Here is a 19,039-nt window from a genome sequence, read left to right on the forward strand (position 1 = left end):
ATTAATAATAACATAGTTCACGCGGGTATAACCGCGAGCGGGCCGCTAGTTTATTTATATATTCGCCCAAATAGTTAAATTTACTTATTGACGCCATCGTGGTGCCGGGGCACAAGTGTGACTCTAGCGCGATGGTTGTGAGTTCGAACCCCACTTGGGGGTATGAATTATTATTTATGAAAATTTTCATTTCTTCGCTCTGGTACCAAGACAAAAGTGCGGTGTTGAGTTCGCGCAATTCAACACGGAATGCCAGAAAAATTCGGCGAAACGTGGGGAACGGAGTGTCCTATCTCTGACTCCCTCTGTCTACTCTCCGATATGCGAATCCTCCAGAAATAAAATACATATTATAGTAAGTAATTAGTGCGTTTGCAGCGAGCTTGTCTGACACGTGACTCATTATATTTGCGCTCATGAAACCTATACACAGCAAGCTCCCAGCTTACGTAGTGTGACGTGATTTTAATTAAATTAGTACGCGTAGTGTAACACGTTAAAAAGAGTTATGTCACTTCAAATATAGTGAATGCCACTCGCCATCTTAAAGTTATTTCAGCTACCTGCTATTACTCGTTAGTAATAGCAGGTACAATATTTATTAGTACCCATTTCGCTATTCAAATAAAGATAATAAATTATGCTATGGATTTGAAGCGAACAATATGTTTTTTATAATTATTATGTTATATTAATTAAATATATTTCAGAAAACCATAGAAATTATAGTTTTAATTTCCATATTAAGTAATACGATGATATGTTTGATAGCAAAAAATTCTACTGCTAACTTTATTCATCAACTGACATAATAAGAAAGTGATTCACTTCGCTTTTGATCTTTAATTATTTATTTTTAATTGTATATGCTTAGTATTCTTATCGTATATATAATACAAAAAATATTTTATTGATTCTTCTGTAAGTTACTTGTATAAATGTGAATGGACTTTCACAGGTGTAGGTACATTTGATTGCCTTAAAATATACATTAAAGTTACCTATAGATTTAATATATGTATTTTATTTAACTTTAATTGTTTATTTTATTGATGCATGTATAAATTATTCAAACACAAAAATATAAAATTATATAATTTTGTGACTAAAGCGACAGACAAGGCGCTTATGCATTGTAACAGCTGTCTCTATTATAATACGCTTAGGTCCTAAGCCTTTTAATAACGACGGCTGTAGCCATACTCAAATATCGTAACTCCGTTGTCCGTTCCATTTTCTACGTTCGCATTGTTAGTTGAAACTTTTCCGCTAGTTCCACTTACGCTTCTGTAGTATATATACGAGTATACTGTATACTCAGTCGGTTTTAATTTTCTCCTGTTACATTGACATTGACTCGGGACGCTGGTAGAGCAAATTGAATTCATATTTTGTTTGTTGTTGCAGAGGCTCTCCTGCAGAGTCGGCCCTTGCCGCATATCCCGGACTTGCCGGACGGCGAGGGCGCCTCCGCCGCGCCAGCCACGCCTCAGCCCCTTGACTCCGCCAATAGGTCTAATATATTCTTTTATATTATATTTTTCCATTTCAAATAGACCGCGCTATACGCTTTTTTTTATTAATTTAGATGTTCTATAAATTTTATATATTTCGAGAATCTTAAATTATATTATAGTAGCAAATTTTCTAAGTAAAATTGTTCAAAACGAAATTGCTATGTAACAAATAAATTAGTTAAAGATGAATATGAAAGACAGTACCTGGCTGGATATGTCTGAATGCGCCATGGCACCGATATGGCTTTAAGAATTCAAACTCATAATTTTGCTATTTCTCAACCGGTACTTAATGGTACTTGTTGTCATAACCAAGTAGAAAGAAAGATAAAAAGTACTTATTATTTATGCAACAGATGGACTTCAAAAGAAAATTTGCTAGCACATCATGAAGAGGATGACCCCCAGCTCTTTGTCGCTCTTTATGACTTCCAAGCGGGTGGTGAGAATCAACTTAGCCTTAAGAAAGGTCAGCAAAATCAATTTTATATTTTGTTACATCTTTCTATTCTTTCGTAGTATATCTACGTCTTTTAGGTACAATATATAAGTATTTTATATATTAACGAGTACAATATCTACAAAATAAATTATTAATTATTTTTAATACACATAATACCAAAGAAATTGTATGTGCGTCAGTTCACAGCTCACAGTAGAAGGGGAACCTAGGAATATAGTTTTGTTGCCCACTTTCCGCCGAATTATAAAGGCGTTGCGTGTTAAGTGGCGGAATTGAACGCCGCGCCCCCCCCCCTCGTCAGCAGCGCGAGGAAATGATAATATGAAATATTTAATTTCCTGGAGTGGGGATCTAACCTACACCTTTCGTATACGACGACTGTCCTCATACATATATCCCCATCACATAACTAGATCTCATAGATCGTATGCACAGACTCGAAATAAGGAAATTCCAATTGTCGGAATTCACTTATTGCAAAATGGTATTTCATTCTCCGTTCAGGGAAATTCATTTGTTCATGGAAAGCGATCACTGAAAGAAAAGCTATAGCCTACTATACATGTAGGTACGTCAAACAACAATCATACTGGGTGGACTCTAAATATTTAAGACAAGGGACTCTAACGCGGTTTCGCTTGCTTATATTTATTTTTATTTTATAGCCAAAAGATAATATTTTTTTAGAATATTTTTTTTTCATAAAAAGTATGTCTTTTCTAATATTAATAAGAATATGTGTACAAAGTTTCGTCATAATCGTTTGAGTAGTTATAGCGTGAAGTTTGTTAAAACAAATTTACATTCGCATTTATAATATTAGTATGATTATTTAACTTTTCTTACTACTAATATTTTGTTATCTGTCATTCGGTAAGCGGAAGGTAATAGGTTAAAATGCATTATTCACAGATGATGAATGAAATGACAGATGTGATGTTCAACAAATGAATTTATATACTGCACAAAATATTTAAAAGAATAAACGCGACAAGTTGTTTTACAGTTTCTTGAAAAGTGGTCTGATTATAATTTCTTGGTACTGTCTTATTGTATATTTCCACTAGCAAAAATAAAAATATCTTGGAAATATGACGAAAAATATATCGTTTTTAAGAAATGATAGGTGATGTAACTTACTAAGCAATAAAATTTGCTAAGCTATTCATTAATTATAATTCTATTTCAAGGAAAAAATATTATGGAAATTTAGCTATAAATAGTTTATTAATAAGCGACGTTGAAGTTTACGTTAAATAAGATACAGAACTTACGAGGTGGTTCACATTATATAATAATATTGAAACCGTCGTGGCGTATGGATACAAGGGTGTGACTGTAACGCGACAATTGTGGGTTCGATTACCGTTCGGGGAATGACATGTTATTTATTAATATTATAATTTTTATCCTCTGGTGCCAAGGCAACAGCGCAGTGTTGAGTTCCGCCACTCAACACGCAACGCCTCGAATTCGGCGGACGTGATGAATGGTGTTTTAACACTAGGTTTCCTCTGCCTACCCTACTATATGCGGGATACAGCATGAAGCTGATTATAAAAGTAAAAATAATACCCATCCTGACATTCCACATTTCGAGTGGAATTCGTGAAATTTCACTCGAAAGGCAGTGCCATTCAGTTGATATCATTAATCAGACAGATGGATGATGAGATTGTCATAAATAGTAATAGACATTTGTAGGAGATCATTGACATTTTAAAATTAATTAACAATATTTTTAAGAAGCATAGTTTCTTGGTATAACCAAACAAAACTAATTTTAATTTATGTTTCACATTTCCGAATTCGAAGATGATTTAAATTTTGGACAATAATTATATAGGTAGCACGTGATTCGTTGGTTTCACGAACTTATGATGTAGTCGGAATCTCCTAATTCAATAATAGTTAGTTTTAAATTAGATTTTTTTTATACTGTACCCTGTATCTTGCAAACAGCAGGGTAAGGAAAAGGAACCTAGTGCTAATACACTGGGTTCCCCATTTCCTCCCGAATTTTGGAAGCGTTACATATTATATTTGTTTCTTGAAGTCACACGTGTCACACACATGATGACATTACTGAGTGTAATGATGATAAAAGACCCAGCTCCTTAACGATTAGGATTTATTGAACGTTCTTTTAAATATTATAGGGACTTATATTAAGGTAATCATTTCTTTTGAACTGGTTCTGTAAATAAAAACATTAAAAATAGTATTTTTTAGTTCTATTACGTTGATAAATCTTTTGCTTATATGTCTTCCATACATACACTGCGATCATTTACAGTTTTAACGTATGTACCTGTAGATATAAATAGATTTTAAAAAACCCCTTCATTTTATATTCATAGCAATCCGATTTTATTTGAGTTATCCGTTAGATGAGTAGAGCACAAAAAATCTTTTTTTATGCTAATTAAACACGAGAAAACTTTACCAAATTGGATATGAATCATACTTGACTTTTGATTCTCAATTTTTTTTACCCACTACAGTTTTTTTTCAATTTCACGCTGTATTTTATTGTGTATAGCAGGGTAGGCAGAGGGAACCTTGGGAAGACATTACGATCTCTACTTTCCACCAAATTATTAGACATTGTGTGTTTGTTTGTATTGGTAGCAAAGCGAAGAATTGATATTATTAATTCATTCTTCCGAGTGGGAATCGAACCCAAAACCGTTGCGTTTACAATCACGTGCTTGCAACTAAACTAAATACTACACACATATATATTTTTTGGAATATTTAAATAAACACCATATAAATAGCACCAAGCCATTGAAAAACAATAACCACGTGTAATATCACGCCAGGCGAGCAAGTCCGCATCATGAGCTACAACAAAAGCGGCGAGTGGTGTGAGGCGCACACTCTCTCCGGCGGTGTCGGGTGGGTGCCCAGCAACTACGTGACGCCGGTCAACTCCCTGGAGAAGCACTCGTGGTACCACGGACCGATATCGCGCAATGCCGCCGAATACCTCCTGTCATCGGGGATCAATGGCAGTTTTTTGGTGAGTTCTTGTTGATTTTGTGGGTTTTAGGGTTTTTTTTTAAAGTAGGTAATTGTTTTTGTTGGATTATGTTTTGTCATATTATATAGTTAAGGTTTTTTTAATAAATAATTATAATTTGATCTTTGGATGAATAGTTGAATAGACCTATAAACATATTTATTTTTATTCTAAAGTTTTACTTTAAATAAAAGTTATAGTTATATTTATTTGTCTATATATAGGTGCGTGAATCCGAGTCCAGTCCTGGCCAAAGAAGTATATCATTACGTTACGAAGGCCGTGTCTACCATTACCGCATCAACGAGGACACCGACGGCAAGGTAAGCAAATATCAAAATATATTTATCCGTGAAAACTCCTGTAATCTTTCTATATTATCTTATATATTACTTACAGGCACAGGATTCTAGGTTATTCATGTTATTTATTACTTCGTTTATCTCGCGGGATTATATTTATGACGTACATATATTTATTTGTAGATATCTTATAACAATAGGTGTATATAGCCAACTATTATATTTGTATATAACAAGCCCATTTGCCCATTGATTAGAGATAACTTTAATAATTACTTTTATTTTTAACCGACTTCTGTAAGAAATGGAGTACTGTATTTTGTTTAATATAATCTTCTAGACTAATATCAGCACAGGAATGTAACAATAAAATGTAATTTAATTTTATGATGAGGAATATAACACGAGAATTTAACAAGTAAAAGTGTCCAATGAGGATATTTGAATAGTTTGAAATTCAGCGTAGCCAGTAATTGACACCTGGAGGGTGAGTTACCCACTACCCACTACTTCACAAACGAAAACTGTGATATTGTGCCACCGTTACAATTCGACGATAGCGCCAGAGCAGATTGTTTAAGGATTCTATGTAATTTAACTCTAATTGGATAGCTTCCTAGCGCTAACTACATTTAATTTAGTTGATTGAAATAGTCGAGAGATATTTAATTAACTTCTGTAAAACATTATACAGCTATAAGGTGGCACTGTGATATCGTTGTTGAATAAATACATTTCCCTTGCAGCTTCTTCTGAGCTTGTTAGATTGTGATAGATTCATCCTTTGAGAATTATTTTATTTTGTTATTTGTGATGCAAAGTAATAATAGATTCTTAGATATTTGTCCATCTTAGGTTTAGGCCAGTCGTGACGCACCGATGGTGGCTGGTTGTGGCGGTGGTGACTGGTTTTGGGTTCGATTTCCACTATGGGCGGCATAGAGCGTGAAGCTGATAGATATTTGTACCATCCTGTAGATTAAACTTTTTTGTTAGAATTTAAATAGTAGTTACTTAAATATTAATAATATAGTGGCACCAGTAGTATTATAGTGGAATGTATAGGCAATGGATGTTCAATATTGTTATAGTCTTAACCTCCATCTGTATGGAAGTCAATTAGAAACTACTCAAACAAATGGGCTTTAGTTATATCGAAACTTTAATATTTCTAAGTTTTGTTTCCCGATAGTTTTGATATATCGAGTTGCGAAAATTTGCCATTATATATGCCATTAACAAATCAATTAACTATTGAACTATTCTATACTTTCATGAATATTGTATAACTATATAAGTCACAAATGACCCTCTATATTTGTTTATAATTGAGCAACAAAATAATGATTCAAGTTACTATCTAAGTGGGTATCGCATCCTAGCATTTACGTAAAAAGCATAATTTTTTATTTTATATCTGGATGTTTGATGTATAGCTATTTCAAAATTATAGATGATGGTTTCATGGAAGTTACATGATTAAATAGATCATAGAATACAAAACACCAATAATTGTTAAAAAAAACAAGCAAATTACAACATTTAGTGAAAAATGAAAAATCTATATACCTATAGCCAATATATCTCGAAAACGGTAAAACTTCAGACCAGTCAATCTATGTATAAAGATATGTGATATGTCTATTTATAAAGAATAAAAATAGTAGCAAATGACCTCCTCTATAACTTGTTCTAATTTTTCTACCGACCTGCCACTTATCCTTGTATATTACCAATTTATTCCCCAGTAACATATTTTTCATTATTTCCACCAGGTGTACGTAACATCGGAGTCCAAGTTCGGAACACTGGCCGAGCTGGTCCACCACCACTCCATACTGGGGGATGGTTTGATAACCCAATTGCTGTACCCTGCGCCCAAACGCAACAAGCCCACGGTGTTCCCCCTCGCGCCGCCGGACCAGTGGGAGATAGACCGGACTGATATTGTCATGAAACACAAACTGGGGGGCGGTCAGTATGGAGATGTGTATGAGGCTGCTTGGAAGCGAAGCAATGCTACGGTGAGTTCTTATTTTTGTTTTGTGTCAGCTTTACTCTGTATGTGTGAGGGCACACAGCAGGACCTGGGTTTAAGACACCGTTCCCCATGTTCCACTGCATTCTGGAGGAATTGCGTGTTGAGTGGCAGATCTCCACTAAAAATATTACATATTTCATTTCCTTTGTCCTCGAGTGGGAATGGAACGCACAACCTGTCGCGTTAACAGTCACACTTTGTGCCGCTGCGCACCACTGGCCTCTGGTTCTTATATGTATGTTGTAAGTAAAATTATGGCTTATAATGAATTCGCTATTTTTCTTTTAAATTTACACTATCAATATTGATATATCAACTCTGTATGCGGTTTCAATGATATTGTTAGTTTTTCTTATTATAATCTTTTACAGTGTTTGTATATGTAAACATGTCGAAGCGCCTATTTCATTTCATACTTATAATGTACATAAAATCAGCTTCACGTATCTTGTATATCCCGGACACAGCAGGGTAGGCGGAGGGAACTCTCCGTTCCCCACTTTATGCCGATTTCCGAAGGTATTGCGTGTTGGGTGGCAGAACTCAACGCCGCGCTTTGGATATATAAATGTAAATAAATATATCACTTCCTTCAGTGGGGATCGAACCCAAAACCGTCGCGTTACAGTCACACTCTTGTGCCGCTGCGCCACGACGGTCTATATTATAAGTAGGCATATAATATAGTCTACTTAGTTAACGTCATGTGAAACTAGCTTTCATCCCCTTAGTTCGACAATATCGTATTTCCATGGTTCAGGTAAGACGAGGATAAGTCTGGTCTGCTGTAGGTATAGAATAACTACCTACTCGCGAACAACTTTTTAATCTCACAGCTCATATCCTTGTCGATCGTCGTAGTCGAAGTAATATAAGCGGATCGCTAACAAGGCTTTAACTTATAATAATGTATTTATATTCTAAAACTTTTCACATAAGCATACAATACATTATATTTTGTATATTTTTTAACCAATTATGTTATATCTAAATAAGAGTAAGAAGTTAAGTTAATTATAAAATAACCTATGTATGTCAAATCTATTTGTGCGGCGTTGAATTCGGCCACTCAAGTCTCAACACGCAATGCTTTAAGGATTCGCCGGAACGTGGGGAACGGAAGCGTCTTAAAACTAGGTTCCCAGGTTCCTTTTGGCTACCCTGTTATATGCGAGAGGCAGCGTGAATCTAAAAAAAACTATTTGTAAATTTTATCTTGTTAGAAAAATTTAAAATCACTCAAATGAAAATCTATTGAACTTAACATACTAACGGTAGCTATAGATTCTCCTAAGCAGTGTATCGTTACACGCAAGGATAGTTCGCATTAATACATTGTTGAAGATTCAATTGGTGATTGTAAACGTGACAGGTGGTGGGTTCGATTCCCACTCGGTGGGAATGAAAATCAACATACAATGCCTCCAGATTTCGGCGGAAAATGGGCAGCGGAGTGTCTTAACACTAGGTGCCCTTTGCCTACCCTGCTACGTGAGGTATACAGCATGAAGCTGATAATGAGAAGATCTAACATTAAGTTAATCTAATCTAATTAACAAAAGGTCTAACGTAAGTTATAGGAAATGTGTTCTACGACAGTAAAGAAGGCAGCTTCTAGGTCACCTAAATGTCACTGTCTTAGGTACCATTGTGCGAACAAATAGAGTTCTCTATGTAATCAAATTCATTGACGATCCATGTTTTTATGCATTGTTTCTTTTTATACGGACCTACATACGTCACTTAAAATGGACTGCAGTCTTGACGCCGTATCTGGAGACATAGCGTGTTGAGTGGTAGAACTCAACGCCGCGTTTTGCCTCGATAGCACAGCTAAGAAATTAAAAGATGATATATTTCATTTCCTCGAGTGGGAATCGAACCCACAACCAGTCGCGTTTACAGTCGCACACTTGTGTCCCCGCGCCATGATTGGACTGGTAAAAAATTTACGATATTGCTATGCTATTTACCTAATATAAAACGAAATTGAATTAGATTACGAGTTAAGAATTAATTTTATTTGTGTATTGTTTGTACCAACGTTGCGGGAGGGTATCGGGAAATGGCAACTTACAATAGGTGTTCTCAAATCTAAAATCGTAAATCGAGGTCGTCCCATACAGAGTGTTAGCGTCTAGTGGCGACTTAGCCCAACAAAATACACAATGACCTAGTTTTCAGTTTACATTTACGCTACCCATTCGGGTTATTTATTTTTCAAGTGCCATATAAATATGATGTTGTTTATGGTTTTCGAAGTTGGTATTTCTAAAGCATGTACGTATAGCAGTTTTCCATTTAGTTTTCTATTGTACTTTTTATGTAATTTGACAATGGGCATCCCATTATCATTACAGAAACAACAACACAACATTTTAAATGTTGATTGTGGGTTCGATTCCCACTTGGAAATATGATTGAATTTATTAATATTTTCATTTCTTCGCTCTGGTGAAAGTGAAAGCGTTGCGTTAAGTTTCGCCACACAATATACAATGCCTCGAATATTCGGCGGTAAGTCGGGGACGGAGTGTCTTAACACTAGATACCCAGGTTTCCTCAGCCTACCCTGCTATTTCCGGGATTAAGCGTGAAGCTGAAAAAAACGACACTATATATATAAAACATAGCACATTCTACAAGTGAGATTATATTACATAATTTTAATTTCTTAACAAGGTGGCAGTAAAGACCCTGAAAGACGACACGATGGCGCTCAAAGACTTCTTAGAGGAAGCTGCCATAATGAAAGAGATGAGACACCCAAATCTGGTGCAACTGCTCGGAGTCTGCACCCGGGAACCACCATTTTACATCATCACAGAGTTCATGAGTCGCGGCAACTTGCTGGACTACCTGCGAACTGGAAACCGTGAATACATAGACGCAGTGGTCCTCATGTACATGGCCACCCAGATTGCCTCCGGCATGAGCTATCTCGAGAGCCGCTCCTTTATACATAGGTGAGGAATGCTTTGTGTTTATAATTAATATTGTTTTGTTGATATAGATTTTTCGTTTTTGATTTATTTCTACAGCTACCGCTTTGAGATTTAGTTAAATATATTCTCGTTTAAATTAGAAAATTGTTTACATCATTATATTAACAGTTTTTGCTTTATCGCCGCCTAGTAATATTATAAAGGTAATACATTATACATATTTTTTAAATTAGGGATCTGGCGGCCCGTAACTGCCTCGTGGGCGAGAACCACCTGGTCAAAGTAGCCGACTTTGGTCTAGCTCGTCTGATGCGCGACGACACCTACACAGCACACGCTGGTGCCAAGTTCCCCATCAAATGGACTGCCCCCGAAGGCCTGGCTTATAACACCTTCAGCACCAAGTCGGATGTGTGGGCGTTCGGCATTTTGCTATGGGAAATAGCGACTTACGGCATGTCCCCTTATCCCGGGATTGATCTCGCCGATGTATACCATAGATTGGAGAAGGTGAGTCTTAATTTTTTTTTATTTATTGTAGGATTAAAGTTTTTTAGTGCATTGGTGTTTTTGTGGATATTTATATTAAATTCTGAAATACGATACGATATTATAAAAAAAATATTGGTTTTTTGATAGTGTACATGATCAGAGTTACAAAACTAATAATCCTTAGTAAGGTGAGGAAAAAAAAAAGTTCTGCTCTCGCTAAAGTTATTATTTTTTGTTTGTTATATATACAAATACTATTTATTTCTTTAAAATATTTTATGTCTTGGCTCTTACTTAGATTATAAACGTACCTTCTTAACTAATAATATTGTGGACGCTTGTTGTAAATTTTTATACGGGTTTTTTTTATTAAGGTTTCATTTATGCTGCATGAAAATCATCGAAATAAAAAGTGCTAAGTGCCTTTGTGCCAAAAATTATAGTAGTAATAATTATTATTTCATAAATAAAAATAATTTATTATATAATCATTAAATATGATATAGGTCTCGTTATTATTTGAAATTTTATTTAAATTTGCCTTTGAGAATTATTCGACTGTGCACACGTGTCTATGAAATTATAAAATGAATGAAAATTCATTTATGAAAATCTTCACGGTCACTGATTTTGTAGTTGATGAAAATTATTCATATATTAATTAAATCTTGCAACTATTTTCAGTCGTCTACTGAAACTATATTTGCTTCCTGTAGGAGTGACACTAATGACGTTTCTATGTAACTTGATTCAAGTGTTTGTTGGGACCTAATTGAATAAAGAATGTTGATTTTGATAGTACTTCATTGTTTTCCTGTCAAAAGTGTGACAGTCATTCAATTAAATAGTTAACGGAATACAATATAATTATTAAATAGCCTAAAGCCTAGTTGTAAGTAATGACACTATAAAAAATATTTTTTAAAGAAATACCCAAAATAAAAGGTACGGTCCGCGTGTTCCCATTAAATGAAATATAAAACCTACAAAATATATGTGACATATAAAAAAAAACAAGTATAATATTTTTACAGATTTCAGAGCGAACGCAGCACATTCCGTTAAAAATATCGAAATAATAATTATATTTACTAATTAATGAGGAAGAGTTGCCTGGTGAAAACACTATTAAGTGTCTTTTCAACATTAAAAACGAGAATAATGTCAAGAGTTGAGTTTGATGACATCTCGTAGAGTGCATAAAAGTTATGATAAGTGAATAATGGGAAAAGGTTGTGGGTTCGATCCCCACTCGAGGAAATTAAACATTTATTTTAGATTTATATTTTCATTTCTTCGCTCTGGTGTTAATAGTGTTTTTACCAGAATTTGAATGGAGGACGCGTGCAATGCCTCCAGAATTCGGCGGAAAGTGAGGAATATAGCGTCGTAACACTAGGTTCCCTCTGTCTAACCTGCTGTGTGCGGGGTAGAAGCTGATTTTTTTAATAATGGAAAAAATAATGAGAATGAACTTTTTCAAACTAATTCTCCTATAGATGACGCGTTTGCCGATATGCCTACATATTTATATAACAGTTGAGGTTGATTAAAACATTGACAACTTTTTATATTTATTAAATTTTTATAACTATTATAATAATATAAATAAAAGAAAAATGGAAGGAAAAAATATTCTTTTACCGTCTATCGCAACAGGTTCACAATTTCAAAACAACTTCAGTTTTAAGGTTTCGTGTGAAAGTCAACTTTGAAGTTTAATAAACATATTATGTAAACGCGAACAATTACAACGACGAACGAAATTAAACAAATGATAACATTTCATGAGGCGGAGTGAGAATGCAATTGTTTGAAGTATACTTTCTTTTTTACTAATTTTGAGAATTATACTTTAAGAACATTAAGGACTCTATCTCTATCTCTCTAACAGTGGGATGCGTCTGTGCATAAGTGTTTCTTGCATAGCGTACACTGCGGTCTGCTTACTGCTATACGGGAGAATATCTCTGAAGCGGACAATTCTTTACTTAGCTTACTGCACATGGAGTATGAGACGATTTTTTTCGAAAAATCTTTGGCGGGAACACACGTACGGGCCCGGACAGGTCCGATTTCTTGACCGGTTTCCACTATAAACAGAAAATACATTGTAAATGTATTACAATAATATTTTAGCAAAAGTTGTTTCATTAGCGGTCGATCTCACATATTCAATTTAAAAAAAAATGAATCAGCATATTTTAACTTACCCAATTTGGCTGATTCTGATGTAATTACTATGCATAAAAAGGCCATGCCTGGTATGTAACAATCGATGTTAGGCACCTGTGAAAGATTTTTACTATTAAAATTACATTTTGAAACATAATCTTTTTCCTTTTGCAATGTTAAAGTTTTCCGAGATACGTACAACGTTGATTGCATTCTATAAAAAGTGAGTTAGAAGCTGCTATGATTAAAATGGGGTTATCTAATTTTTAACATATCTATTTTATTTTCTTTGCTAACAATTTTTCAGTATCTAATTATCATTTTAAGACATAAAACTTATTGAAACATATATGTATTTACAATTAAAACTCACAGTGATATTGGCATAGTCAGGATGATCAGGGTCCCAACAGCCTGGATGGTCAAACGACAAACAGTTGTAGCATTGAATACCTTTAATTGATGGCGAAACAAATTTTTTTGGCTTTGGCTTTTTGTGCTTCCCTGTTATAATAAAATTTTAAAGCAAATTATTTTAGGTACATAATATTTAAAAATAAATCAGCTTCACGCTATATCCCGATCCCAGCAGGATAGGCAGAAGGAACCTAGTGTTAAGATATCTAAAATATATCTAATATTTACTCACCGTTTACCGCGATGGAAAGGAGAAGTATGTAAATGAATGTATCCTTTACGGAGAACATTATTTTTTTTATATTCCGAAACACGAATCTCGTAAAGTGGTTCAAAACCAAGTAGTTACTTCTCCAGCACCGTATTAACACTGCAAAGACGAGAAGCGAGAGCTACGTTTATACGCGGACGGAAAACAATGATCGCTGTTTTGCTATCGACGTCACCGTGTTTTATACAGGTTGTTCTAAAACATCCTTTTAATATGTTATCTAACGCTAGATGTAAACATCTCATCAACTTCTATTGTTTGATGAAAAATTGTGGTGAAACAATGATATTTTTATATATTTTATTGTTGTCACTTTTTATAAAATATTTATCTATTAAAAGTAATAAGAGGCTTTGATAGGTATTTAGAAATAATAAGGCTTGCCAGCATACAGTTTATCTGTGTAGCTACGATAAAAGAATAAGTAATATTACAAGGAAATTGAGTTTTATTCTATATTTCTATAATGTTGCTACCTATTTGTTTATTAAGACGTGAAATATTCCTTAAACGAATTTTGATAAAACTGATAAAAAATTATACTGTGCAGTAAAGTATTTATATTAACGAATTAATATTTCACGATACATGTTGAGTTTCGCCACTCAACGGAAGGAGAGTGTAGAACGGAGTGTCTTAACGCTAAGTCCCACCAATCCTGCCATATGCGGGATACAGCGTGAAGCTGAAAAAGAAACATAGTGATAGAAACACCATGTACATACAATACAGTCATATTTACATGTGTATTTTTGTTTGTTAATATCGATACTAGCGCGTGCTATTTGTACACAAACATTCAATCGCTGTCGACTAGTACTACAAATATGCGAATTTACTACCACATTGTTTGATTGATTCTAGTGAGTCATTGCTAATCCTCGATGGAAACGGCAAGTGTCATTGAGATGTGAACTGTCTTCAGATTACTTAGTCTAACCATATGCAATATTTAAGACCGATTGTGACTGTAAACGCGACATGTAGTAGGATCAATTCCCATGGAATGTTTTCATTTCTCCGCTCTGGTGTCGCGTTCGCCTGGCGTGGCGTTGAGTTACGGCAATAGGCAACGTTGTCTTAACACAAGGATCCCCGTGACTATCTTTGAAAAAAAGAATTTGAGATTGAAATGCAAATAAAGTTCAATCAAATGAACGTTTTCGCTCACTCAATCGCGACACCAATTATTGATTTTTGTATTAATAAACTGTAGTGGGAGTTTTTGAGAGTTATCCAATAATTGTGTTGCAATTTGTTAAACAAACTGAAACTTAAACACCGTGTAAAATGATATTCGTGGATTGACATGTATTTAGTTATGGGTAAGGATTTTTATTCGTTTGTAAAATAATTGTAATAATTGCATATATCAAAAAATACCCAATTCGAATCGAATAATCCAATATCGAAATCAAATCCAAAATAATTAATCGAATATCGAATCGACAATAATTAATTGAGAAATGCCTTGTCTTGAAAGTCGGTTTAAAATACAGATTAATTATAAACAAATACAGATTTATTACAAGTATAAGTATAGATATGGATTTCTATATATTTGCAGGCAAACTCATGCCTTGAATTCATTCAAATGACTATAACTTTCTTTTTAATGAACCGAATTTGATGAAACAAAGAAATTGGTTTTACGTAAATCGGTTCACTACTTTCATTTTTGTTTTGCTTTTTTAAGTATCCCTCTATCAATTTCAGTGAAAAATACTAAATATACAGACAAAATATTTTTACTGTTTTATTATATATAGAGATTACTATATATTACATATTATTATTATTATATTACATATACTTTTAATTACTTTTTTATGCAGGTAGTTCTATTTTTTTAGTTTTATGTGGTCTAACAATATATTTTTTATATAGGGCTACCGTATGGAATGCCCGCCGGGCTGCCCGGTCGCGGTGTACGAGCTGATGAGTGCCTGCTGGCAGTGGAACCCCTCTGATCGCCCTTCCTTCCGCGAAATACATCATGCGCTCGAGCATATGTTCCAAGATAATTCTATTACTGAAGGTCAGTTTTTATTATACTTTTTGTTTTTTATTTTCTTTCATTGTTTTTTTTTACTCTTGGATTTAGGAGAGTAGGCAGACAGATAAAGAAGTTATGAGCCATCCTCCTCCTCCTGTTCTTAGGAGGTTCTGTTAGTTTAGAACAGTTGGTTGATGTATTTTTATTTAAAATTCAAACCGGATTATTAGAGACTGGATAGATAACAAAAAGTATTAGCGATTAATCCTTTAAGACTATTATCCCGTTTTCATGTATTCCCATTTAGAGAATTTCTTGTTGTTTAATTTTTTAACTCATAATTTTTCCTTCAATTTGGTATTATTTTGTTTATTATTATCTTACATTCTATTTGGAACGACTTCTAAATAATTTTCATAATATCTGTGAGGTAACAATTTTATATGTACAAATGTTACTCTTTAAAATCTTATGATAATAATTATTACTACGATCAAAAATAAATATCAAAATGTTAGTACAGATTACTATAAACGCAATATTTTTGTGTTCAATGACTACTGAGACATGTATCTCTCATTAGAGATAGAGATGAATATCTCTTAATAGAGCGAGAAGAGACACATTTTTCTGTTATTACACGATTTCTGTACTTTCATCATCATCATCATCTGTAATTTCTTTCTCGTGTGCAACTTAAATAAATAAAAAAGAAAACGTATTAGAACATATCCGTTTTATATCAGAAGTGGAGAAGCAGCTACAGGAAGGTGTATGTGGTACACCCCAGATGTCCATCAAGAAGGGCGTGGGTCTCGTCAGCGAACGCGTACAAATGCGACGTCCCACCAACCGCAGGGGCAAACAGGCGCCGACACCACCTAAACGTACCAGGTAAGATGTTATATGTTTTTAGAAAATGTAGTCTTTTATGTGTTTTTTCTAATAATTGTTTTCTATACTTGATGTGGAGAAGCACTTAAAAAAGGTTTAAATTATTCATCATTCATTCTTAGAAATAATTATTAGGTAGCGAAATTTCTACAGAGATTATAACAATCGTATCAGAATTTTCACGTAGCTTGATGACAACGTATGGCTCAGTGGTTTAAGAGCTTAGATGGTAAATAAAGTCGCGGGCTTTAAAATTTATTTATCATATCTAATTTAAAATAATAAATAAACTAAATTTCAATAATATAAATAAAATAATAATTATTTTTCTTAAATTTTTGTAAAATTTTTATTAACTGATACTGTCAAATTCTATATAACTATATTCCTATTTGAGTGATTAAAGTGGTATGTAAGAAGAATAAATATGTTTTTGAGATTTGAATACAATATCATCGCGATTAGTCTACTTCACTTTATTCTATATACTACAGTGTATACAACCGCCATTGAAATTATTCGCAACATTGCTCAATGAAAACCGTATTGTATTGTATTCACAGGTACAGTCCTCTCGTATAGTCGGTTTTTTTTAATAGGAATTCTCAGTAAAAAAAAAACAATATGAAAACGATTGGTGGTAATATAGCTATTGTTTCAATTATATTTTCCATTTTTATATGAGTAATAATATAACATGTAATTCAATCTTTGAACTACATTTATTCTACAAGTTTCTTTGTATATGACTCAATGTTACTAGAAATATTTTTTCTCAATAGTTGGGCATAATTAGTTTACTAAAATATTGTAATTATTTTCGCATCTAAGAAAATTAAATATTTAACATTTTCAATTTTTCGCTCTGGTGTCAAGATACAGCGCGGCGTTGAGTTCCGCCACTCAACACTCAATGCCTCGAGACTTCGGAGGAAAATGGTGAACGGAGTGACTTAATACTAGGTTCCCTCTGCCTACCCTGCTGTGTGCGGGATTTAGCGTGAAGTTAAAAAAAGTTCTTGTAATTGTCTAATGGTAGGCGATAGTGGGGAATTCACTTCTCGCTCGGACGAATACATAAAGTACTTGTAATATGTATTTTAGTTAATTTGGTCAGGTTATAATAAATAAAAAAGTATAATATTCTCTTGATATCCTTAGATTATTATAAACAATTCGCGAAAAAGGCGAACTGAGTGATGAATCACTATTGTTTTTCTGTAAATGGTCATTTCCATCATCATTAAACCTATCTACTATAGACGATCTACATAGAAACCTAAAGAAAACAGAGAAAAAAAGGTGGATATTGAATAAATATATATTAAATATTTTAGTTATTAATTTATTTACTATCTCATACAGCCTAGGTAATATTGTGTTTGAACACCACCAGTTTGCCAGGAGCACCTTTAAATAACAAAATCGTTGTATAACATTATTTTCTATTCTGCTAATAGTGTTCTCTGTTTGTACGAAATAGCTTGCTGTCTTCGTGCAGCTCGTTCCGCGAGTCCCAGTACGCCACAGAGGATCAAGGCGGCCATGACGACGGGCTCGCGTCGCACAATGGTAAGATTGCATATTTTAATACCTTTGGAAGATTTTTTTTGTATATCTTTAAAACTAAGAGTTTAATTTCGATGTATTTATATTTAATATCTTTTCTTTTTTTTTCTACGTTATGTTGAATTCTATGGTTCTCTTAATTCGTTCTTAATATAAATTGGTGGGCCAAATTACTAGGGTTAAATTACAGAATCGAATATGTACAAATTACGGTACAGAAAACAAAGTGTGTGTCCATTTCGAAGATGTGAATATTATTTGTCTATATTAATTTAATTAAAAATAAAAAATGGCTCTTTACCGCTCCGGCCCCATAGAACTTCTTAAGACATGAGTAAAAGATGAAGTCATTTGTGTATTTATTACTCTTAGAAATTATATTTTAAAATGACCTTGTCATTCCATAGAAACATTTTCACCATACCGACCATAGCACATTACATTAATTAAATAACATCTACTCATTACTGTCGAGCACGCGATGGATTCTCTTTCATGGAAATGGAAAACTGTTAACTGACAACCTGTCTACCGTTCAACTTTCCGCCAAGAAGCTATGCTTTATTAAATAATTTACTATTATTGTTATTAATAATTATTATACAATATTTTATTATTTATTGAATGGATAACTGAAATATTTGCTCGATCACTTATTTTAAAAACAATAAAATACCTTTAGCATCGAGATAATTAACTCTCGGGTGTCTGAATTTGAAGGATGTCGGTGTAAAGGGACTGTACATGTTTCGTTTTTCTTTTTCTTTCTGGTGAAGTGATTTTACGAATTAATGAATTATTTATTGCGATGCCTTATTTTAGAGGAATTAAACAATTATTTATTTTTTTGTTCAGTAACGGCAATTCGTCTTAAACTCGATGTTTTTTAGTTGAACTTCCACGGTTGCTCAATATAAATGTATTATATTATA

General features: G+C 33.7%; 2 protein-coding genes across 2 annotated transcripts in view; one reads left to right on the forward strand and one right to left on the reverse strand.

Annotated features, from left to right (window-relative positions):
- The window catches only part of Abl (tyrosine-protein kinase Abl), a 41,321-nt gene that overhangs the window by 12,684 nt on the left and 9,598 nt on the right, over window positions 1–19,039 (forward strand). The window contains exons 2-11 of the mRNA XM_085205879.1: window positions 1,408–1,513; window positions 1,874–1,986; window positions 4,806–5,005; window positions 5,230–5,328; window positions 7,083–7,331; window positions 10,031–10,314; window positions 10,527–10,803; window positions 15,536–15,686; window positions 16,391–16,538; window positions 18,022–18,110. Of these exons, the coding sequence (XP_085062005.1) occupies window positions 1,408–1,513; window positions 1,874–1,986; window positions 4,806–5,005; window positions 5,230–5,328; window positions 7,083–7,331; window positions 10,031–10,314; window positions 10,527–10,803; window positions 15,536–15,686; window positions 16,391–16,538; window positions 18,022–18,110 (1,716 nt within the window). The remainder of the gene's footprint in view (window positions 1–1,407; window positions 1,514–1,873; window positions 1,987–4,805; window positions 5,006–5,229; window positions 5,329–7,082; window positions 7,332–10,030; window positions 10,315–10,526; window positions 10,804–15,535; window positions 15,687–16,390; window positions 16,539–18,021; window positions 18,111–19,039) is intronic.
- LOC146526908 (uncharacterized) lies at window positions 12,348–13,769 on the reverse strand. Its single transcript, XM_085206424.1, has 4 exons — window positions 13,610–13,769; window positions 13,334–13,464; window positions 12,999–13,074; window positions 12,348–12,878 (listed from the first exon to the last, which is right to left on the reverse strand). Exons 1-4 carry the CDS (start codon window positions 13,665–13,667, stop codon window positions 12,673–12,675), a joined length of 471 nt encoding a protein of 156 aa, XP_085062550.1. The 5' UTR covers window positions 13,668–13,769; the 3' UTR covers window positions 12,348–12,672.

This window comes from Heliconius melpomene, chromosome 21 (genome assembly GCF_056956725.1).
Source record: "Heliconius melpomene rosina isolate 202511_hmr_F chromosome 21, ASM5695672v1, whole genome shotgun sequence".
NCBI classification, from domain to species: domain Eukaryota; kingdom Metazoa; phylum Arthropoda; class Insecta; order Lepidoptera; family Nymphalidae; genus Heliconius; species Heliconius melpomene.

Excerpts from the sequence above, each read along its gene's own strand:
- LOC146526908 (XM_085206424.1), bottom strand. The coding sequence starts at position 13,667 with ATGTTCTCCGTAAAGGATACATTCATTTACATACTTCTCCTTTCCATC. Across the intron at positions 13,075-13,333 it reads CTGACTATGCCAATATCACT|GTGCCTAACATCGATTGTTA; the intron begins GTGAGTTTTAAT and ends AATCTTTCACAG. Across the intron at positions 12,879-12,998 it reads ATCAGAATCAGCCAAATTGG|TGGAAACCGGTCAAGAAATC; the intron begins GTAAGTTAAAAT and ends TTCTGTTTATAG.